This window comes from Malus domestica, chromosome 17 (genome assembly GCF_042453785.1).
Source record: "Malus domestica chromosome 17, GDT2T_hap1".
NCBI lineage: Eukaryota > Viridiplantae > Streptophyta > Magnoliopsida > Rosales > Rosaceae > Malus > Malus domestica.
The window spans coordinates 34,614,267-34,637,232 of NC_091677.1; the positions used below are offsets into that span (position 1 = coordinate 34,614,267).

At 41.9% G+C, this 22,966-nt stretch overlaps 3 protein-coding genes and 1 long non-coding RNA gene across 5 annotated transcripts; 2 read left to right on the forward strand and 2 right to left on the reverse strand.

Moving 5' to 3' along the window:
* Positions 1 to 7,964: 7,964 nt before the first annotated feature.
* Positions 7,965 to 8,453, reverse strand: LOC139193497 (uncharacterized). Its single transcript, XM_070816530.1, has one exon. It carries the CDS (start codon positions 8,451 to 8,453, stop codon positions 7,965 to 7,967), a length of 489 nt encoding a protein of 162 aa, XP_070672631.1.
* Positions 8,454 to 13,980: 5,527 nt separating this feature from the next.
* LOC139193498 (uncharacterized) lies at positions 13,981 to 14,657 on the forward strand. Its single transcript, XM_070816531.1, has one exon. It carries the CDS (start codon positions 14,334 to 14,336, stop codon positions 14,655 to 14,657), a length of 324 nt encoding a protein of 107 aa, XP_070672632.1. The 5' UTR covers positions 13,981 to 14,333.
* Positions 14,658 to 19,792: 5,135 nt separating this feature from the next.
* On the forward strand, positions 19,793 to 21,009 carry LOC108171356 (FBD-associated F-box protein At5g38590-like). Its single transcript, XM_017327355.1, has 2 exons — positions 19,793 to 20,569; positions 20,995 to 21,009. Exons 1-2 carry the CDS (start codon positions 19,793 to 19,795, stop codon positions 21,007 to 21,009), a joined length of 792 nt encoding a protein of 263 aa, XP_017182844.1.
* A 243-nt stretch (positions 21,010 to 21,252) lies between these two features.
* On the reverse strand, positions 21,253 to 22,753 carry LOC139193725 (uncharacterized). Of its 2 annotated transcripts, none has more exons than XR_011578173.1 (2): positions 22,346 to 22,753; positions 21,253 to 21,608 (listed from the first exon to the last, which is right to left on the reverse strand). It is a non-coding gene; the product is annotated as an uncharacterized lncRNA (long non-coding RNA). The 2 variants fall into 2 exon arrangements; XR_011578172.1 differs by having other exon boundaries at positions 21,253 to 21,666.
* Between the last annotated feature and the right edge of the window lie 213 nt (positions 22,754 to 22,966).

The window sequence follows — 22,966 nt, forward strand, 5'->3', positions numbered from 1 at the left end:
GAATCGTACTTGTGATTTCTTCAAGGGTCGTCGATGCTTGATCTTGAATTGGGTTGGAAGCTTCTTCAAGGGCCGTTGAGGCTTGATCTTGAAGGTTGATTCGAACACATGGAAAACAGGCACGAGGTGAATGTGATGGCCTGTTTCTTTGTTCAATCTTTCTAATTCACACCTAAGCAGTTTGGTCAACGGTATGATCTTCAGGAGTGGTAAGCGTTTCTTCCAGTTGGTGACTTGATCTTTAAGGATTTGATTCAAGGGTGGTGAATCGGCAAATGCAGCTCACAACGCCTAGCGAGTCGACCCAAGAATTTGAGGGTCAAAACAAGTTCACTAAACCCAGAGTGATTGCAACCCTGATGATATGAGATACTTTTGATTTTGAAGAAGTAGCAGATGAATCGGCACGTGCTTTGTTGTGCTTGTCTCCATATGTTTCAACGTATCATTTTCCCTTGCCTTATCTGTTCTTTGGGCAGATGTGGTATCTTCTCTGGAAGCATAAGATGTTGAAACAATGGGTAATTCGAGAGCAGTGACAGGTAAGCAATCAGGGAAGGGTTCCAAGCAGTCGATTCCTGACTGGGAGTTTGAGTGGAGGTTCCGACATATTGCTTTCTTTATCCTTGTCTTTGCAGGTAAGAACAAGGACAAAGAAAAGGACATGAAGATTGCATGATATGAGATACTCTTGCTTTCTACCCTGATGATATGAGATACTTTTGCTTTTGGTGTCATTTGTTTGCAGAGGTATTCCCGGAGAGGAAGAAAACTGAGTATTTCAAGAGGCTCTGCTGGGAGTGTACTCTCGGAGGTGAGGAATAGTTAGGCATTTTGCCAGGTCTGCCTTGCTATGGACGATGAAGGTCGACATATATAGGAATTTCTCAACAACCAGTAGTGACACTATTCCTTTACTCTTGTCGGCAACCATTGGGTAATTGAAACAGTAAGATTCATGCGTTTTTTACTTTGTCAGAAATCTTTGCCCGTGCTTTCTGCAAAGTTGAGGTTACGTGTGAAGGAAGTGGACAAGTCTGGAAAAGTCGATCTTTTGAAATTTGGAGATCGGCCCGTGGTTTTTTAGCAGACCCGACTTTTGAGAAAGGATATCCCTTCGATTTCTGAGCAAGCGCCTTTTCGATTTTTGAACTGATGGCCTTGTCGCCTCTTCGATTTTTGAACAAACAGCCCGGCTTTTGAAATTCGGGGAAAGGTGCCTCTTTGCTTTCTGAACGACCACATTGCCTCTTCGATTTCTAAACAGGCCCTGTTGCCTCTTCTTTTTATAGAGGCATGAATTGTGTTAAAAAACATACTTAGAGAGTTTCTACCTGTTAGGAATTTCCCTCATTTTGTATTTTTAAGAATTTGACTTACACGACCTCTTCTTCTTTCATCATTTTTGCAAATGGCTTGCCCATCTGATCGTCGTCTTGATTTGAATGTTGGGGAAGATGTTGATATGTCTTCTCCAGGCAACATATGACGCCCGTCCTTCTTATCCGCCAGCGGTCCTCTTACATTTTGGGACTCTGTGATGAAGAATGACATAACCGCTACGGTGGTAGCTAGAAATCTTCTTACCCCTAAAGACAATAGGATCATTTCCAAGCGGTCTGATGAGCTGGCTGTTCAGGACTCTCTGGCTTTCAGTGTTCAGTGTGCGAGCTCTGCATCAAATATGGGCCAATGCTTTCTTGCTCGAACTCGTCAAGTCGAGTCACTGATGGCTGAGGTGGCGAGTCTTAAGCAAGAGATTAGAGAGCCTAAGCATGAAAACAGAGAGTTGCATATGCTTGCCAATAGTTACTCAACGAGCATGAAAAGAAAGCTCGACTAGCTGTAGGAATCTAAAGGTCGGATTCCGAGTGACCATCAGACATTTATGGCTTTACTCCAAAGGCATCTACTGCCTTCGTCCTCCAGAGCTCTACCAAGTGTTGAGGCTGCAAATAATCAACTTCTGGTGCCTCCCCCTTTGGAGCTTCGTCGAGTACTGAGGCGCCATCTGATCAACCTTTGTGAAGGCTCCCTCCTATTTGCTCTATTTTTTTTTTGTCTCATGTAAAATGTACATTTATGTAAATTTTTAGAGAAATCAATAAATGAGCTTTATCTCATTTAGTGCTATATATATGTATATTTTTTTTTGTTGGTGCCTGAGCACCTTTTTTTAATTTTTTATATATATATATATAGCACCATTGTTTTATATATTATTTCTCTTCCTTTTGGTGCTGTACCACCCCTTCTTTTTCTGTCACATGGTGCCGTGCACCCTTCTTTTTTTAATTTTTTTTAATATATATATAGCACCATAGCTTTCCTTAGCAGACTTCCCAATCTCCATTTTTTATCTCTTGAACTCTGGGCATAAAAGGCTTTGGGTAGGGCTCGGTGAAAAAGAGGAAGTAGTTTTCCTGATCTTGCTCATGGGTTGGTGAACAAAGAGGAGGAGGAGGGTGGCAGTGAACTCAGCAACGAAATCATTCAATCTAAAAAAATACAACTAAAGCCGCATGTCCTTGTTTTTCCCCAAATATGCTGCTTGCAGGTTGTTAAAGCTTTTCCCAGCTTTAACAAAAGATTTATGTGCAGGCTGCTGCATGTGTGAGCATCATCATTCATTGCATGTGCTCTGTAATGTTGATCATTTTTTTTTTTCAATTTCTGGTGTGTATAAGTAAGCCTTCCTGTAAGGCTTTTAGACAGGTATTCGATCCTTATTCCATTCCCATCAGCTTGAGAGTTTTAACCTATCAAGTATAGTTCTGTCTATTTGCACCGAAGCTTGCTGCTTCATATTTGTGCATGTTCGCTTACTTCTCTGGACACTACAACTGCACAACCATTTCACAGCCAATTGTGCAGCCACTGCATTCTCGCTACCTTTTGTGAAGCCTTTACTCTGTGAAGCCTATTCGCGTATATATATTTGCACGGCACTATCACCATGTTCGTGTATATAAAATAATACATATATATATATATATATATATATATATATATATATATATATATATATGGAAGGTGCACGGCACCATCACCATGTTCATATATATATATATATATAATGTCTATTTATATATAATATGTGTACCCCTCTGATTGATTTTTTTTTTTGTAGTGCTGGAGGATTGCACCGTCACTGCACAACCATTGCATAGCTGCTGCATTCTTGCTACCTGGGGTTTGTTGCAGTGCGTCATTTATCGCATGGTGTTGTGTAAAAGACTGCAACGGGGTTTCGCTGCCGTGTGGTGCTGTGCAAGAGACTGTAGAGGGACTTCGTTGTGTAATGCCTTTTGTTCACAATCTTTTTCCCTTGGTGGTGCGCTACCGTGTGGAGCTGTGCAATAGACTGCAGCGAGTTTATGCTGTGTAATGCCTTTTGGTCACAACTTTCCTCAGTGGTGACGTTGATGTGCCTCTTGCCGCCGCTTGGAATGACTGTCTTGTAATTGCCCTCTTTGCCGTATTGCTCAAGTTTTGTGGCTGATTTTTTTTTTTTTGAGGTCATGGTATTTTTTAAGTTCTTTAAGAGCAGCACCATCACCATTCTTGCGAAGGCAGGCGATTCGCAAGATAGAGGAACGACGTTAAAGCTCTACGAGCCACTGACTGGTCTTAAGACGCTTGCTCTTCCCGCAAAAGATAACTCCATGCTTATTAAGTCGTGGTCTTCCGAAGTATCTTGGGAGGTGGTAAATTCTGTTCAACCAGATACAAAGAATAAGGCGTGCATCTCGAGGATTCTTATCTTGAATCCTTCACACCATGCTGGTGACAATCATTCGACCTCGTTTAAGCTTCTTGGTGATCACATCCGCAGCGGAGCTATGGCTTGGAATGGTACTCTGTTGACTGTTGGAGAGGCCGTTTTTGATGAGTTTTATTGGGAGTGGCTTGAAGATGTCTTAAGCCGATCTAAAGATGTGCTTACTAACGTGGGCCTTTACCACGCTGTGTACGCATCTTTGTTTAGTTATGATCGTCATCCTTCTGTCATTCGTGCGTTCTTTGAGCGTTGGTGTTCAGTTACTAACACACTTCACACGGCGCAAGGGGAGATGTCAATTTCACTTTGGGATCTTCACAGGATAGGAGGCTTGCCGATCCAAGGTAAGTTTTACGACGAGGTCGTTCCCAGCGCGGAGGAACTTTCTCTTTGCAATAGCCGAGGATTGCCTGCGAGTTGCCGTTGTTTGTTTTGGGCGTATCACAAGCTTCTCCAGGATGCTCAAGGTAAATTAGGCGTGAGGATTTCCTCGTGGATCCAATTTTGGTACTAGGAGGCCATGAGGTATAAGAAGCATTTGAAGAAAAGTAGCTGTAACAAGACCACTAGGCCAAAGGAAGACTCAGACCTGTCCGATGTTATTGGCTCAACCAGGCGCCGCTCTCTTGATAAGTTGAGAGCGTTTGAGGATCTTGGCATAGCATCAGAGCATGTGGATGAGTCTTACCTAGCTGCTTTTTTAGCTTGTTGGCTTTGTAAGTTTGTTTTCCCAGCATGCGACGTCAACTTAGTTTGTCCTGGAGTTTTCAAAGTCACTAGCAAAATGGCTGTAGGTGAGTCTTTTAGCCTTGCTATTCCGGTCTTAGCCAACATTCACAATGGCTTGAGCATTGTTTCGAACTTGGCAAGCACTGAAGATCGTGATGCGATGCTTCCTTACCACTATGTGTATGGTTGGTTGGGTGAATACTTTGGCACTCATTTTTCTTCGTTGACTCTAGACAAGTCAAGGCCTTCTTCATCGACTGCAGCCAAGCTGGGGCCTTTGATGACGAAGTATTCTGGCGTGTTCTCCGCGAAGAGCCTTGATGATTTGCAGGTGCGAGCGCTGTTTAAAAGTTGTGAAGATTTGAGGATGGACCCCTTAGCGAGAGTTGGCTCGGTGCGGCGAGGCATCGTAAACAATTCGCATCTTCGCTTCTCAGACTTGTGTTATCTTATAAGTCTTCATTCGGGGTTTGTTTCTTTACGGCAGGAAAATCGATGCATTGTTTAGCGATATAGTCCCCATCGTTTCAGCAGGCAATTTGGTTTTGTCCAAAACGTGCTAGGCAAGCTGAAGGAAAAGAACCAATCGGCATCTTTGCAAGCCGTGTATATGCATTAGGAGTCTTGTACCCGTGCATGTATAAATGCTGTTATCATGCTGCCAGCCAAGGACGAGTTCAAGAGTAATCCAATGACCCGTGTCTACGTACGTTGGTGGTCAAAGGTACATTATAAGAACTTGGGGATGGCACGTGGTACCAATTCTTCTCACTCAGGCAATGATATGTCGAGAGAGGGATGTTCTGTGGTTCCTATGCAACTAGTACCTCTTGATTGCGCGAGTGCGGCTCCCTTACAAGATTGACCTGTAGCTTTAGCTCCTTAACGCCCATGCTTGTCTCCTCGACATCCGGATGCTTTTGAAAAGGCAGGAGATGAAGTTGATTCGCACGAAGATGGATTTATTTTGCAGCAGCGTCAACAAGTTTCAAACAAGCAACCACTTGAAGGTGCTCAGGTTGATAGCAATGTCAATTTTCGTCATAAGAAAGAAGTGTTTAGACCTCATCAATTCAATGACTGTGTGCTATTTGAGAGAGATGTATGTACTTCATTTTCTCTCGTGATTTCTTCTGCTTTCATCATTTTAGCTTTCGTTTCTAACATCTTTCTTTGTCTTCTTTAGGTTGGGCCTTCTTGTCCTTTTGATTTGGCAACTGCATATGTTTATTCCTATACGGAGATGCTATTTGCAGGCGACCTACCTACAGACAGGGAGATCGGGGATCCGCCTGGTGTAGAGCTTGTTCCAAATCCCTCGAACTTCCCGAGTTTTCCATGTGCAGGTGGAGGTATGCAAGAACCCATCATGCGTCCAACATCTTTGCTAGCTAGCTCTGAGATCTCTTTGAGAGGGCCAAACCTTAGCGGTACTGAACGACTCATCCATCGCATCAGTCTTGGTACGACAATGGATATCAAAAGCCATATTGAGGAGAGGATTTCTAAGTGCCCGTTAGAAAACCTTACGTTGCTCAAGGAGGATTTGTCGAAGCTTGTTTCTGTGATTGACAACCTTAACGTTGATTCTTCATCCTTGAAGATCAAGATTGCCGAACTTATGGCCGCCTCGACTGAGTATTCTTCCTTGCGTGCTATTTCTTTTGAGAAGTTGAGTCCCGATGTTAAAGCCCACCAGTTAGCAATAATAAACTTGTCACTGGCTCAAGTTCGGTCTTCTCAGCAAGCTGCTTCGGGAGATTATCAAGTCACAGAGATTTCTTTAACTTCTGTCCAGGTGCGTCTAGATGCGTTGGTGCGAGAGCGAGAGCAGTTGGTAATCGAAGCATCGCAACTTGAAAGTGTTCTCGCGGAGCAGGGAACTACACTTTCTTAGTACCAAGAGGGGATTTCACGCCTAGAACCAGAGAAAGACATGACTATGGAGTTGCCCATCTTGTCTCCCGCTGAGGTAGAGACTTTGAAAACTTTTGAAGGCTTGCTTAAAGATCGCCTTTGTAGTTTTAGGGACATAATTTTCAAGTAATATCTTATGTTTTTTCTTGTAATAAGGCTTTGGATCCGACTCCTCCTTTTTAAAGAAATAAAGTATTTACATTTTTGAATTTGCTCTTCATTCTTCAAAGTGCTTTATTATTATTATTATTTAGATGATGTGACTGTACTTGAAGTTTTGACGTTTCAAGTTGCCTACATACCCTCAGTTGAGGAGGGATCAAGTCATAACGTAGTTTAAACGAGCGATGAATTTTTTTTTTGAGGTGATTTTGATGATGATTTTGCCGTACACAGTTTATGCTATTGCAGGCTAGGAGCGTGGAGCATTTATTTTAGGGGTAGTAGCGTTTCAAGAATCTTCCATTGATGGGGCCGATCTTTAAGCCGTCTTCTGCCATGATTAAGTAGGCGCCATTGGTGTAGACCTCTTGTATTACGTATGGTCCATCCCACTTTGATGTGAACTTGCTTTTTGTCTTGTGAGTTGTGATGATAGGCCTACGCAATACGAGGAAGATATCTCTAGTTTGGAAAGAACGAGGGTGAACTTTTCTGTTGAAAGCCTTGGAGAGTCGCGCTTGATAACACTCCAAGTGCTGTTAAGCTTCGAGCCTTCTCTCATCCAGCGCTTTCAGTTCTTGAAGACGCAACTTCACATTCTCTTCGTCAGTCAAGCCTTCTTGTATAGCCACCCTTAGTGAAGGGATTTGACTTTCGAGTGGTAGAATAGCTTTCACGCCATATACTAGAGAATAAGGCGTAGCTTGGGTAGGAGTCCTATGTGTTATCCTATATGCCCAAAGTGCTTCGCTTATTCTTTCGTGCCAGTCTCTCTTTGTTTGGCCGATCACTTTCTTCAGGAGGTTGCATAATGTTTTGTTGAATGCTTCTGCAAGACCATTGGCCGGAGCATGATACATGGAAGACTTGTGCTGTTTGAATTTGTATTTCTCGTAGAGCTCATCCACAAGTCGATTAGAGAACTGCTTTCCATTGTCAGTGATGATGTAGCGAGGCACACCATATCGGTGGATGATATGCTCCTTGATGAAACGGACGGCAGCTTCCTTCTTGACTTCCCTTAGGGGTATAGCTTCAGCGCACTTGGAGAAGTAATATGTTGCAGCTAGGATGTAAGCTTCTCTTGCAGATGACTTTGGTGCAATTGACCCTACGATGTCAAATCCCCATACATTGAACGGCCATGAAGCAACTGTAGGGTGTAATGGTTCAGGCGGTTGATGTATGAAGTTGGCGTGGAATTGGCAGGCTTGGCACATTTTGGCGTGTTCCAGATAATCCTTCACCATGCTCGGCCAGTAGTAACCCATTCTTTTGAGCTGAAAATGTAGCTTTGGTCCAGACTGATGCGCCCCGCATACGCCTGAGTGTGTTTCTTCCATGGCTTGATTGGCTTCTTCATCACCTAGACACCTTAGAAGTACTTCTTCAAAAGAGCGTCGGTAGAGTGTTCCTTTGTAGTAAAGAAAGCGAGGTGCTCGTCGACATATTTCGGAACGATGTCTAGATCATCTGGAAGCTTTCCATGCTGCAGGTAGTCGATTAGTGGATGTCTCCACTCTTCAACATCGACTGGAAATACTGAGATGACATTTGTATCATCCAATAACATTTCAGTGACTAGCGGGATCACCCATATTTGGCAAATTGGCACGTTTGCAGTTTCCTCTTCTCCTAGCGTCATACTTGAGGCTAGGTTGGCAAGAGCGTCTGCCATTTGATTTTCTTTTCTTGGCACATGTTCTAGTGTCACAGTCTCGAACTTTTGTAGCAGTTGAGTTGCCAGCCGGAAGTATGGGACGAGATCATCTTTCCTCACCTCATATTCAGTTAAGAGTTGATTAATTATGAGCTTAGAGTCACCAAATACCTCAAGGGCTGTGATTCCCATGTTGATCGCCATTTGGAGCCCGATGTTCAGTGCTTGGTATTTAGCAACGTCGTTGGAGCATAGTTCGCTTAGTTAGAAGGAATAAGGTAGTATTTGCCTTTGCGGCGACATGAATATTACTCCTGCCCCCGCCCCGTCTGCTCGTGCAGATCCGTCAAAGAACATCGTCCATGTCGGGAAGATGTCGATGTGGAACACCTCTTCGTCAGGAAAGTTGTCCAAGATTTTCCAATCCGCTGGGATTGGATGATCGGCAAGGAAGTCTATTAGCGATTGTCCCTTGATGGCTTTAGCTGGGACGTAGATGATCTCGTATTGATTAAGAAGCAAAGCCCATTTAGCTAGTCGCCCTGTCAAGATTGGTTTGGACATGACCTATTTGACCGGGTCAGCTTTAGCAACCAGGTGAATCGTGTAAGCGTGCATGTAATGCATGAGCTTCTGGATGGCGAACATCAAGGTGAGGCACATCTTTTCTATTGGGGAGTAGTTCAACTCGGCGCCGGTGAGAGTTCAACAGAGGTAGTAGAGCGCGCCTTCTTTCTGGGATTCATTCTCTTGTGCCAAGAGTGCTCCAACTGAACTTTCCTAAGCAGCGATGTACAATATAAGAGGTTTTCAGGGCGCAGGCGCCCCCAGGACAGGTGGACTTGATATATACTTTTTTATGCTTTCAAAAGCATTGTGGCATGCTTCGTCCCATACGAACGGAACATCCTTCTTCATAAGTCGATTGAACGGTTGACAACGCTCTGCCAAGTTAAAGATGAAACGTCTAATGAAGGCTAGTCGTCCTTGTAGACTTTTCAGCTCGTTCAGGTTTCTTGGTTCAAGCATGCTTTGGATGGCCTTGATCTTTGATTGGTCCACTTCAATGCCACGGTGTTTGACAATAAAGCCAAGGAACTTTCCCGAGGTGACGCCAAATGCACATTTTAACGGGTTCATCTTAAGGTTGTATCTTCGCAACCTTTTGAACACCATTCGCAAATCCTTCAAGTGGTCTGATATTTTCTTTGTCTTGACCACAACATCGTTTATGTAACATTCTACGTTTTTGTGTAGCATGTCGTTGAAGATTTTCTGCATTGCGCGTTGATATATGGCTCCAGCATTTTTTAGACCAAAGGGCATCACCTTGTAGCAGTAAATACCTTTTGGAGTGCGGAAGGTTGTTTGTTCCTCGTCTTCGAGAGCCATGCGAATTTGATTGTATCCAGAAGAGCCGTCCATGAATGACAGTGCTTCATGGCCAGTGGTTGCATCCACCATGATTTCAATGATTGGCAAGGGGAAGTCATCCTTCGGGCAAGCATCGTTGAGGTCCCGGAAGTCTACGCAAACACGTATTTATCCAGATTTCTTAAGGACAATGACGATGTTAGAGATCCACTTGGGGTATTGCACATCTCGAATGAAGCCTACTTCGATTAGCTTGTCAATCTCAACCTCAATTTGTGGGATGAGCTCCGATCGATATCGCCTTTGAGTTTGCTTTATCGGTCGCGTTCCAGGATTGACTGCAAGATGATGCACATCGATGACAGGATCAAGGCCGGGCATTTCCTTGTAGGTCCAAGCAAAGACGTCTTTGTACTCTAGTAACAGTTGGTAATACTTTTCTATCTCATCCGCACTTAGTAGTGCACTTACAAAGGTAGGCTATGACTCCTCTTTTGTGCCTAAGTTGAGCTCCTTGAGATCATTAACCATGGCTTGCCCCCCATCCTCAAGTTGTGGTGGTGCGGCAGTGACGTCTTCCTCGGGGATTTCGTCTTCTTTGTCTTCTTGGATTGTGATGTGGAAGACGTCTTGGACTTCCTTTTCAGTGCCGTCCTTTCGGGCTTGTTGGTGTGAAGATTGGCCGGCGTGAATGATGGTGCGCCTTCTCACTTTCAATGATCCAATTGTGTCAACCTCCAAGATTGCTTGGCGTTTCATCCTTGAAGGAATAGAGCTTCGAACATCATCTTTTCTTGCCAGACCGTCGAGCTTTTCTTCCTTTGGCGTTATTTCCCTCTTTCTAGAAGGCTTCTTGTTGTCTTCAAGTCTTTCCAAAGCTGACCATCGCGGAGGAGAGCTAGTTGTGTTGCTTCATTTTTTGGGTTTTGACAACCTTTCAAAAACAGAGCTTTGGGATGTTGGTGTGTTAAGCCTTTTGAAAACGAAGGTTTGGTCTTGACCACCAATACTATCAAGTGCCGAAATTCTAGGCATTAAACGATTCATCCTATCGAAAACTGACGTCCGAGCAGCGGACTTAGGTTCCTCTTGATTTTGTTCGACGCTCACGCTGATGTGTTGAGTGCTAGCGTTTTTCGCTTTGCTTGAAATCTTCACAGGTGCATTTGGTGTGAAGCCGAGCCCAGCTTTGTTGTTGTTAACTCTGTAACCATGCTCATTCAACTTCTTTTGAGTCTTGGTAAGGTTATGTTCTTTGTTGTTGACGGTGTTTGAAACCTTCTTTTCAGGATTCGAAGAGAAAGCGAAGTCGTACCCAGCTTTTGACATGAGCTTGTAGGCGTTTGGATCAAAACCTTCTTCGGTCCTCTTGGTTAGAAGAAAGCTTGGTTTTACCCCCTTTGGCAGAGTTTTTATGAAGCCTTGTGGTAGTCTTGCAATCTTTGCATCGCCTAGCTGTGTCAGAGGCAAAACTGCATTTGTCTTGAGTAACTTCACATTATCATTGTGCCACTGTGTGTCAGCTTTGCTTGTTTCGGTTTCAAACGGGGATTGACCATTCTTTCTTCTTGACATCGCGATGTATCGGAATAAGGGTGTGTTCGATCCTTCTGATGGCGTCCTACTCTTTTCGGTTGTTGCAGGTTCAGCAGGCTCATCATTATTTTTGCTTAAAGATGGCACAGCTTGCCCTTTTTGCTTCTTGGGTATGGCTTGCCATTCCTGCCTTTTAGGTGCTGCTTTGCCTGTGGATTTGATGTTTTCTGGAAGAGCTTCGGGCAATGTGTCTTCATCCATGTAGAACTTAGCATCCGCGAAGTGTGATTCAGCTTCTGTGAATGGCTTGGTGTCACCTTGGATCACCTTTACTCATTCCTGGTAGAATTTTAAGCATTGGTGGAGGGTGGATGGCACTACTCCATTCCCGTGGATCCAAGGTCTTCCTAGGAGCAAGCTGTAGAAAGTTCTTGCATCAATCACGTGGAATATCGTGCTTGATTTGAGTTCACCAATAGTCATCTCCACTCGGATCATGCCCATCGCTCTTTGTCTTCCTTGGTTAAAACCCTGGATTAGTAAACGGCTTAGGGATAGTTCATCCATCTTGATGCCAATTGTGGTCATTGTTGATTTTGGCATGATGTTTATGGCCGATCCACCGTCCACAAACATGCAGCTGACTTTATGCTCCCTTACGTACCCAGAGAAGAATAGAGGACGGTTGTGAGACTTGGATCCTAGCAGCAAGTCTTCGTCGATAAAGTGGATTGCGTCCTCGATGGCACAGCATGTGGCACATTCATGTGGCCGAAGCTTCAAGCCTTCGTTCTTGCTTTCTTACACTTCGTGATCGTCAAGACTTGCCAAGGCCGCTGCCAGTGCTCTTCGCATCTTCTTTGGCAATCGTAGCGCTTCCTCGATGCTAAAGTGTGTTGGCAAACCTTCTTCGAGTGTGAGAGTTTTGTCTCCCTCAGTGGTGATAGCTTTGCCTTTTGAAGGTTCTTCCATTTCTACTTCGACCATGTGGCATGCAGCAATAATGCACTGTTGGAAGAAGTCATTTGGGAAGTACTCGTGCAAGGAGACAGGAATGCATGGCTCTTGCTCTATAGGTTCCCCAGCATACGTTGGCTTAGCAGCTTTTACGTTTCTTTTGGGCTTCCTACTGTTGCGACGATGATGCTTTCTCACTTGTTCCACCTTTGGTCTTGTGACTTGTGGTTTTGGTTTCCTTGTTTTTTTGTAGGTCACCAATGTCCATCCTTCTTCATCATCAGTATGTGCATCTTGTTCGTTTGCCCCCGGTGATGGTTGCGCAGAAGGTATCGTGCAACTTGAGCATTGATAAGAATGGTCAGGTGTCGCTTGGAGAGGCACGAGATTGAAGGATCCAAATGCAATTGTAGTAGTATGTGTTGCGGCCGTGTCTTCGAGGTCGAGCTCAATTTTCCCTTGTTGCGCTAGCTTCATAATGAGTTCTTTGAAGACGAAGCACTTGCCAACAGGATGGCTCACGATACGATGGAACTTGCAGTACCTAGGATAGTTCACTCGATTGATTTCTTCAGGGCTCTTGCATTTTGGTAACTCAATCACCGTCTTTTCCAGCAAGTCGTCTAACATTGCATCCATGTCTGAGTCAGGAAAAGGGTACGCCTTCTACTCCAATTCCCTCAAGGTGCTTTTGTACCTGTCTTAGGTGCGAGGAGGCTCACCTTTCTTTATCTCCTTTGCTTTGGTTTTGGAGGAGATCTTGATAGACGCGGAGGAGGTCTTGATGCAGTGTTGACAGTAAAAGCTTCCTTGGCGGGCTTCTTCCTGGTTTTATCTACATTTGGGGCAAACACCTTGTCTTTTTTGAAGTTGGTGATCGGCTCTTTCTTTTCATAGTGAGCAATGCTCAGCTCCATGTCATAGGCACGGGTGGCTAACTCTTCAAAGGTCTGTGGTTTGATGCCTTGAAGGATATAGTGTAACCCCCATTGCATGCCTTGGACCCTTATGTTTTATATATTTTTCATAATTATATTATTATTATTTTAATAATTTTTGGGTGAGATATTTTATTATTTAATAATATTTCTGATCCGTGGGGCCCACACCCACACAAATTGTTGTGGATCGCGAGGCGGCGAGGTGGTCGTTGGTTCCCGGTGCCGGTGTTGTAGAGAAAAGGAAGTTGATAGAGAGTTCTACGGGAGGGATAAGAGGGGAAAAGAGAGAGTACGAATGAGAGCCAAGAGAGGAGAGCTCGGGAGAGTCCCGAGGGGAAAATAGAGACACGTGGCAGGGTTAGAAAGGAGATTTTGTGTGGGTGTGGGCCCCACGGACTAGAAATATTATTAAATAATAAAATATCTCACCCAAAAATTATTAAAATAATAATAATAAGATATTATATTCACACACCCCAAATTACTTCTTCCACACCCTTTTAATTTTTTAATATTTTCTACACACTACTAACACTTGATAGAAAAATATTAAAAAAATTAAAAAAGGGTGGAATAAGTAATTTGGGATGTGTGAATATAATCTCCCTTATGAAAAATATACAAAAACAAAAAATATAAATTTTTACAAAAGTATTTTTCGGATTTGTAGTTTTGTAAAATCTTCATTGTAACTCTGATTTCGATTCCACTTGCTTCTACGTGTTCGTGTCATCGAGTACTACAAGAATACGGTAAAATAGTAGCTCGTACTGTTGAAGTGTAATCTTGTCTTGGCCCAAGACAATTGATCCAACCTATACACAAAGAAAGATCCATGCACATGTTAGAGAATTCTAGCAAAGTTCAAGTTGGTGGAAGAGTCTAGAAGAATGATGAGGATTCTACCAACGTGCAAGATTAATGTAGATAATTCTAGCTTATGAAGGTAGTGGAATTATCTAGATATCTCTAGCATGATGCTTCCATGCTTCTCCAAGGTTCCATCCATGCCTATAAAAGGAGAAGGCATCCACACCATTTGAAACAACCAAGAGAGCAAGTAGTGAGAAGTGAGAAGAAGCAACAAAGCTTCTAGGAGTGTTTAAGTGTTTCCTCTTGTACTAATTTATGAGTGAATAAAAATTTTGTGTAAAAACTTTTAGTGTTCTTTCTTTCTCTTGCCTATCAATTCTGTTATGTTACATACTCATTTGTGAGATAAATAACTCCAAAGTAGTGAAGTCTTTTTAAGCCCCAACAAAGTGGTATCAGAGCTATGGCTAGCAACGCTATGGCAGCCTTCCAAGTTCCAGTGCTCGACAACAACAACTTCGATAATTGGAGTATCAAAATGAAGGCCTTTTTGGGAGCACACGATGTATGGGAAGTCATGGAGAAAGGCTACACTGAGCCAGAAGATGAAGCTACTATGTCCCAACCCCAGAAGGAGAGTTTGAAAGAGTCAAGAAAGAGAGACAAGAAGGCTCTCTACCTCATCTACCAAGCATTAGATGACAATGGCTTTGAGAAGGTCTCGAGTGCAACCTCCGCCAAGCAAGCATGGGAGAAACTTCAAACCTCTTACAAAGGAGCCGAATAAGTGAAAAAGGTTCGTCTTTAAGTATTAAGAGGTGAGTTCGAATTTCTACAAATGAAAGGGTTTGAATCAATCTCTAATTATTTCTCAAGAGTCTTAGCCGTTTCCAATCAATTAAAAAGAAACGGAGAAAAGTTAAAAGATGTTAGAATTATGGAGAAGATACTACGCTCGTTGGACCCTAAGTTCGAGCACATTGTCGTGACAATTGAAGAAACTAAAAACTTGGAAGAAATTAGTATAGAGCAATTAATGGGTTCACTACAAGCATATGAAGAGAAACATAAGAAGAGGCAAAGGAATGATGAGCAGCTCCTCAAGACGCATGTTGAGCCAAAGAAGAAAGAAGAAAGCTTCGATAATGAGAGAAGCCAGTACAAAAGAAGTCATGGTCGAGGACTTGGACATGGACATGGACATGGACGTAGACGTGGTTGGAACTTCAACAACCATAGTAACTACGAAAGAGGAGAAAGCTCAACAAAAGGTCGTGGAAGAGGACGCTCTAACTTGAGGTATGAAAAATCCCAAGTTCAATGCTACAACTATCAATAGTTTAGGCATTATGCTTGGGAATGTAGAGCTTCAAGCAACAGGCTTGATGAGAAGGTCAATTATGTGAAAGAAGAGAAAGAAGATAATGGCGTTGTGCTACTAGCATGCAAGAACAATGATGGAGACCAAGACTATACATGGTACCTTGACACCGGCGCCAGAAACTACATGTGCTGAAGAAAAAGCATGTTCGTAGAGCTCAATGAATCGGTGAGTGGCAACGTTTCTTTTGGAGACGAATCCAAAATACCCGTAAAAGGAAAAGGTAACATCCTTATTCCCCTAAAAATGGCGATCACCAAGTAATTTCAAATGTCTACTACGTGCCCAATATGAAAAGCAACATTTTAAGTTTGGGTCAACTCTTAGAAAAAGATTATGATATTCACATGAAAAATTATAGCCTTTTTCTTAGAGATGACAAAGGAAGATTAATTTTCAAGGTGAAAATGTTAAAGAATAGGATGTTTCCCATGAACATTCAAAGCGATGTTGTAAAATGTCTCAAGATATGTTACAAAGACATATCCTGGCTTTGGCATTTTCGTTTTGGGCATCTTAATTTTTGGTGACTGGAGTTATTGTCCAAGAAGGAGATGGTGAGAGGCTTACCATGCATCAGCCACCCTGATCAAGTTTGCGAAAGATGTTTACTTGGGAAACAGTTCAGGAAAAGCTTTCCAAAGGAGTCGACCACAAGAGCCCAGAAGCCATTCGAGCTCATTCACACCGATGTGTGCGGTCCAATAAAACCAAGCTCTTTGGGTAAAAATAATTATTTCCTTCTCTTCATTGATGTTTTTTCAAGGAAAACCTGGGTTTATTTCTTGAAGCAGAAATCAGAAGTCTTTGGAGCATTCAAGAAGTTCAAAGCCACTGTAGAAAATGAGAGTGGTAGCAAGATCAAAGCCATGAGATCTGATCGAGGAGGAGAATTCACTTTGAAGGAATTTCAAGATTTTTATGAAGCCAATGGAATTCGTCGACCTTTGACAGTTTCAAGATCCCCTCAACAAAATGGTGCGGCGGAAAGAAAAAAATCGAACTATCCTCGACATGGCTCGAAGCATGCTCAAAAGCAAGAGATTGCCTAAGAAGTTATGGGCAGAAGTTGTAGCATGTGCTGTCTACCTATCCAATAGGTCACCAACAAGAAGTGTGTGGGAAAAGACTCCGCAAAAAGCATGGAGTGGAAGAAAGCCGGGTATCTCTTATCTAAGAGTTTTTGGAAGCATAACCCATGTACATGTACCAAACGAGAGGAAAACCATACTCGACGATAAAAGTGAAAAGTTCATCTTTATCGGCAAGGACTCAAATTCAAAATGCTATAAGCTGTATAATCCAAACAATGGGAAGACGGTGATCAGTCGAGACGTGACGTTCGATGAAGAAGGAGAATGGGATTTTGGCTCTCATGCAGGTGATCTTCACTTCTTTCCTCAGTTTGAGGAAAAGAATGAACAAGGGATGATGGAGCAAGCAAGAGAGGTTCAACAAGAATCCACCACTCCACCTGCTTCACCAACATCAACCAATCATGGCAATTCACCAGCATCAGCATCATCAAGTGGGAGTCTAAATGAAAGAGAAGTACCACGCACGAGAAGTCTACGAGATCTCTATGAGGTAGCTGAAAGACTTGATAATCCTACACTTTTCTGTATCTTTGCTGATTGTGAACCAGTTGACTTCCAAGAAGCAATGCAAGATACTAAGTGGAGGAAAGCAATGGATGAAGAAATTGAACCAATCCAGAAGAATGATACATGGGAACTCGCTATTCTTCCGAAAGGACACAAAGCCATCAGAGTCAAGTGGGTGTACAAGATAAAGAAAAATACCAACGGAGAGGTCAAAATATACAAGGCAAGATTAGTGGCGAATGGCTATAGTCAAAGAGCCGGAATCGACTATGATGAGGTATTTGCACCCGTTGCTCGGTTGGAAACTATACGATTACTAATTTCTTTGGCAGCTCAAAACAAATGGAAGATTCAACAAATGGATATGCAATCCGCTTTCCTAAATGGAGTCCTTGAAGAAGAAGTCTACATTCAGCAACCGTCAGGCTATGAAATCAAAGGGCATGAAGAGAAAGTTTTAAAGCTGAAGAAAGCCCTCTATGGGTTAAAACAAGCGCCACGAGCATGGAATAGTCGCATCGACAAGTACTTCCAAGAAAACAACTTCATCAAGTGCCCTCATGAACATACTCTCTACGTCAAAGTCAAGGATGAAGATATTTTGATTGTGTGCTTATATGTGGATGATCTAATCTTCACCGGAAGTAATCCAAGCATGTATGAAGAGTTCAAGAGAGTGATGACCAAAGAATTCGAGATGACCGACATCGGGATGATGGCATACTACCTAGGCATTGAAGTCAAGCAGAACGAAGAAGGCATTTTCATCTCCCAAGAAAGCTACACAAAGGAGATACTGAAAAAGTTCAAAATGGATGACTGCAAGCCCATAAGCACGCCAGTGGAGTGTGGAGTCAAACTAACCAAGCATGACAAAGGAGAAAACGTAGATCCAACATTTTTCAAAAGTCTAGTTGGAAGCTTGCGCTACTTGACTTGCACAAGACCAGATATTCTCTATGCCATCGGATTAATGAGTCGCTACATGGAGAATCCCACAACTACACACTTGAAGACTGCCAAAAGAATTCTTCGATACCTTAAAGGTACTGTTAACTTTAGCTTGTTATATTCAAGTTCTGATAACTAAAAACTTGTTGGATGTAGCGACAGTGATTGGGCAGGAGATTCGGACGATAGAAAAAGCACTAATGGATTTATGTTCTTCATGGGAGACACTGCATTCACATGGATGTCGAAGAAGCAACCGATTGTCACTCTCTCTACCTGCGAAGCTAAATACGTAGCTGCTACCTCATGTGTCTGTCATGCAACTGGCTGAGAAACTTGCTGAAAGAATTAAGCATGCCACAAGAAGAGCCAACAGAGATCTATGTCGACAACAAGTCTGCAATAGCTCTAGCAAAGAATCCAGTATTCCACGATAGGAGCAAACACATAGATACCCGCTATCATTACATAAGAGAGTGTATTGCAAGAAAGGATGTGCAAGTGGAATACGTGAAGTCTCAAGACCAAGTCGCAGACATCTTCACCAAGCCACTCAAACAAGAAGACTTTGTTAGATTGAGGAAATCAATCGGCGTTACAAGACAAGATTAAGGGGGGATGTTGAAATGTAATCTTGTCTTGGCCGAAGACAATTGATCCGGCCCATACACAAAGAAAGATCCATGCACATGCCATAGAATTCTAGCAAAGTTCAAGTTGGTGGAAGAGTCTAGAAGAATGGTGAGGATTCCACCAACATACAAGATTAATGTAGATAATTCTAGCTTAGGAAGGTAGTGGAATTATCTAGATATCTCTAGCATGATGCTTCCATGCTTCTCCAAGGTTCCATCCATGCCTATAAAAGGAGAAGGCATCCACACCATTTGAAACAACCAAGAGAGCAAGTAGTGAGAAGTGAGAAGAAGCAACAAAGCTTCTAAGAGTGTTTGAGTGTTTCCTCTTGTACTAGTTTGTGAGTGCATAAAAATTTTGTGTAAAAACTAAGTGTTCTTTCTCTCTCTTGCCTATCAATTCCGCTGCGTTACATACTCCTTTGTGAGATAAACAACTCCAAAGTAGTGAAGTCTTTTTAAGCCCCAACACATACGCGTCACGAAAAGACGGCCAACGAAAGTCAACAATCTCACCTTTAGGGCATTTTCGTCAATTCACTTTTAAAATTTATAAAATCGTAAAATTAGTGATGGGTTGTTACATTTCTCGCCTCCATCTAGCACACACCCATTCCTTTCTCCAACCTTTCTACCGATTGTAGCCCAAATCTTTCCTAGCCTGTCTTTCCTACATATATCACACGCCCATCCACATTATTTATTTATTATTTTAAATTATGTTTTATTTTTTTTCAATATTTCAGTAATTAATTAAATAGAGGTTTAAAAGTCTTGTTTTAAAATGATAATTATGTCATTAACATTTTTATTAAATGGTGGGTTGAGAAATAAGACACTAGGATGAGAATATCATTACTCGAGTTTCAATGTGTTTTCAGTTTTAGTGCAGATTAGATTTGTTGTGCTAGAGATGGATGGGAAGTGTGTGCGTATAAGAGGAATAAGGAATGATAAATGATTAACAGAAGCGGCGTGACAAAGGGTTTAGGGTTGAGGGTTTGATATAATAGAATATATTGGCTAGTTTCAAATACTGCCAAAATTCTTAATATATAGAATATCTTAACAGAACTATAGTATATATTGAAGCCGCAATTGCACCCCATTCCAAAATTAATTAGCTAGTTTCATATTGTAAGGAAACCTTAATATTACGAAATTATGATAAAAAAGAATGCCGATTTTGCCAAATTGTATACGACAATGGTTTCCTAACCAGTATGATTTCGTACTAGTTGCGGTTTGGTATCCTTCAAGGATATTAATCAACATTTATAAATAGGCTTAGTCTTCCATCCACAAACCCCCGACCCAAATACAAAAGAACATCAAACGTAGCCGAAACGTCATGGCATGCCTTCACTTACCTGACCTCGTTACGCACAATATCATCCAAATTCTTCCCACCAAAGCTGCCGTCCGTATGAGTTTTCTTTCCAAGCAATGGGAAGGTGTGTGGTGTTCGAGCTCCGTCTTGGATTTCGACGAGGGTGACTATGAGGAAAGCATTGATTGTCGAGACAACCAAGGTGATAAGCATAGGAAGTTCATCAACATCTTGCTAAGATATTTGAGATCTTGTGGGAATGATAAGCAAAAGAAGCTGAAGTTACTTAAACTGAGGCTTCATATGAAGGGCTACTTGTTTAGAGAGGACCCTAGCATCGTTGATAAGTTATTAACTTGTTCGTTAGACAGAAACGTCAAAGAGTTAGATATAAGCCTCCGACTTGATAGATTATTTCAGAGGGATTGGCATGAGAATGAAAACTACTACTGCTTATCTAGAACCACCTTTCTTGATGCAACATCTATAACTACTCTCAATTTGGCGTATGTGAGGATAAAGGACATACGCAGTGCCAACAGTGGACGTCCTATAGATCATATAAGCCGGCTTCTTCCCTCCTTGAAAACAATGTCCCTCAACAATGTTCGCTTTGACAGGCACGCCCTCCGTTCCTTAATTTGGGAGTGCCCTTGTATTGAATACTTGTCATTAACTTCATCTTCTTTCGAAGATGATCAAGAAGACGCACTCTCCATGTTTTATATTTCAAGTTACAGTCTCAAGTTCTTGGAAGTCAAGTACTGCAAGGCTCAAGATATTCAAGTTGACCACACGGTAGATCTCATCTTGAATCTTTTACGTTTGTTTCATCAAAGTTTCTTCCCGTTGAGAGGATATTGTTGACCAATTCCCATAACTTGAAACATATCAATATTCATGCTCATCACCTGAAAAACTTACGCTTAATTGAATCTCATCGTTGTTTGGAGGCCACCATCAATACTCCTAATCTGAATTCTTTATATTTCATTGGTTACTTAACGGCCAAGATTTCCTTGAAAGCTCCAAATTTACGGGAGGCCACCATCTTACTGTTGGACTTCTGGGACATACAATTTCCTATCAAGAAATTGGTGCCGTTGCCGGGGATTGTTTCAAATAATTTGTGTTTTCATATTCTTGGTTAATTATTTTTGTATATATATTTTTTTATTTAGTTGTTGATTTTATTTTATTTTATTTTATTTTTTGTTTCGCAGGTTATAGTTTGTTGATCTTGAGAGCAATTCCATGATGAAGTCTCCAGCAGGAGAGTTGCCCTTATGGGTTTCTTTAGCAGAAAAGGGTTTTTATGGATTTAAACCTACAATTTGTGCCCTTTGCTGTTTGAAGACCCATGATATTTTGCAGTGCCCCGAAAGGGAATGTTTTCCTGAGTTTGTCGAAAAGCATATCAATATGAGAAACAACTCAAAAAGGCATTGGAACAATCCATATTCAGAGTTCTACACTCCAGGTTTGAAAAAACATCTTTATTTTATATGGGGATGTAATCAGCAGTGTTTTGAGCAACCTGATGTGCCACAAGAGCTTTCGGTGGAAAGCAAAATCTCTTTATTGTTGGAATCATCTGAATTGTACATTGAAAGAACCAATCAAGGATTTCAAATCCAAGCCTATGATGAACCAGAGGAGATTGTCGCAGGAACTGGGGAGAAATTTTCTAGCCATTCACGTCCAGGGGAGGAAGCAGCACATGCTGATCCTATAATCCAACCAGAACAAATTGCTACCCAAGTTTATGTGCCACAAGAATTTTTCCCACAAAGTCTACAAGCATGCACGAAAGCTGATGCTTTGGAGGGCAGCACACCTGCACAGCCCACCAAACCTGAGGAACTTCACGATGAGTCGTACAAGAAGGCTGAGATCTATAAGGGAAAGAATAAAGTGCTTAATGGCAGCCCAATCCTTCGTCAAAAAATTCAGCCAATTCAAAGGTTATGGGTATTAAATACAAGGTTTAAGTCAGTTCAGCAAATACACAAGCTTCTATGGGAATGACCCTATTTGATTACAAAAAGTCATTCACACAAAAGGGAGGACATCAAGAACTCAACTACTGAATTTAAATGCACAGTTCAAGTCACTCATTACCTACTATTGCCCTATGATGCTACTAAGAGGTGGTTGACTCTAAAAGAACAAGTGACGTGACCATCAATTCCTTCATCTATGTCTAGCTATAGACATTAACTAAAGAGCTAATTGGGAGGCAACCCAATTTTTCTAACTCTTTTATTTTTATTTTTATTTTTATTCGTTTATCTTGCTTTTATTTCAATTACAAAAATCATAAAAAATAATATAAAAAAATCAGAAAATTGAAAGAGAAAAAAATGAAATTTTAATTCTTATTATTTTGTACTTATCTAATTGGGTTTCTGATTTGTGATTGCAGGTTGCATTCAGATTTGAGTCCGCCATACAATCCACTGAGTTGCTAGCACTCATCTCATCCATTTATTCATTCAGCACACTCATCATCCATTCATCAACATTTATCAAAGTGCAGAAACAGAAACAGTGTTGAAGTTCTGAAGTGCTTACAGTGGGGTTGCTGCAAAGGCCTCTATACTGCTTGGGACTCCTTTCACTCAATCACTCCCTCACATTATATTAACAGTTTTATTACATGCAAGTTTCGGGGTAGACCTAGCAGCACAGAGGTAGGCCGATCATACAAGTGCTTTGCTTAGGCATTCATCAAATGGACGACATGCAAACACAAAAGAAAAATCGCATCAGTGAGACGCATGCATGTTCACAGACAACATCCACAGATCCGTTTGATTTTCAGAGACATCACACCATGAAGAATTTTCATGCAGTACAGGGACTTGGTTTACCTTCGATTTTGTAGACCTGAGTTCTTGCAGCCAACTTTGCTGTTTATACAGCAGTTCCTCGTGTGTGGCACTGCTCCTTACCGTTCCTATTTGGCCTTACTCGGATCCAACACTCACTAGTACATAACAGCATATTTACCACATCAATTCCATCACGGGCATCAACAGCTCGTGGTAGAAACTATTCAATTACCACGGTTACATGTAGATCGTGGTAGATAACATTAATTCACCACGGTCAAATTCTGGCCCGTTGTTAAAAGTAAATAATTTACAACGGTTTTTAATCCCGTGATGAAATATCAAAACCACCACGCGATAT

Excerpts from the sequence above, each read along its gene's own strand:
- LOC139193497 (XM_070816530.1), bottom strand. The coding sequence starts at position 8,453 with ATGGCGATCAACATGGGAATCACAGCCCTTGAGGTATTTGGTGACTCT.
- LOC139193498 (XM_070816531.1), top strand. The coding sequence starts at position 14,334 with ATGGCTAGCAACGCTATGGCAGCCTTCCAAGTTCCAGTGCTCGACAAC.
- LOC108171356 (XM_017327355.1), top strand. The coding sequence starts at position 19,793 with ATGGCATGCCTTCACTTACCTGACCTCGTTACGCACAATATCATCCAA.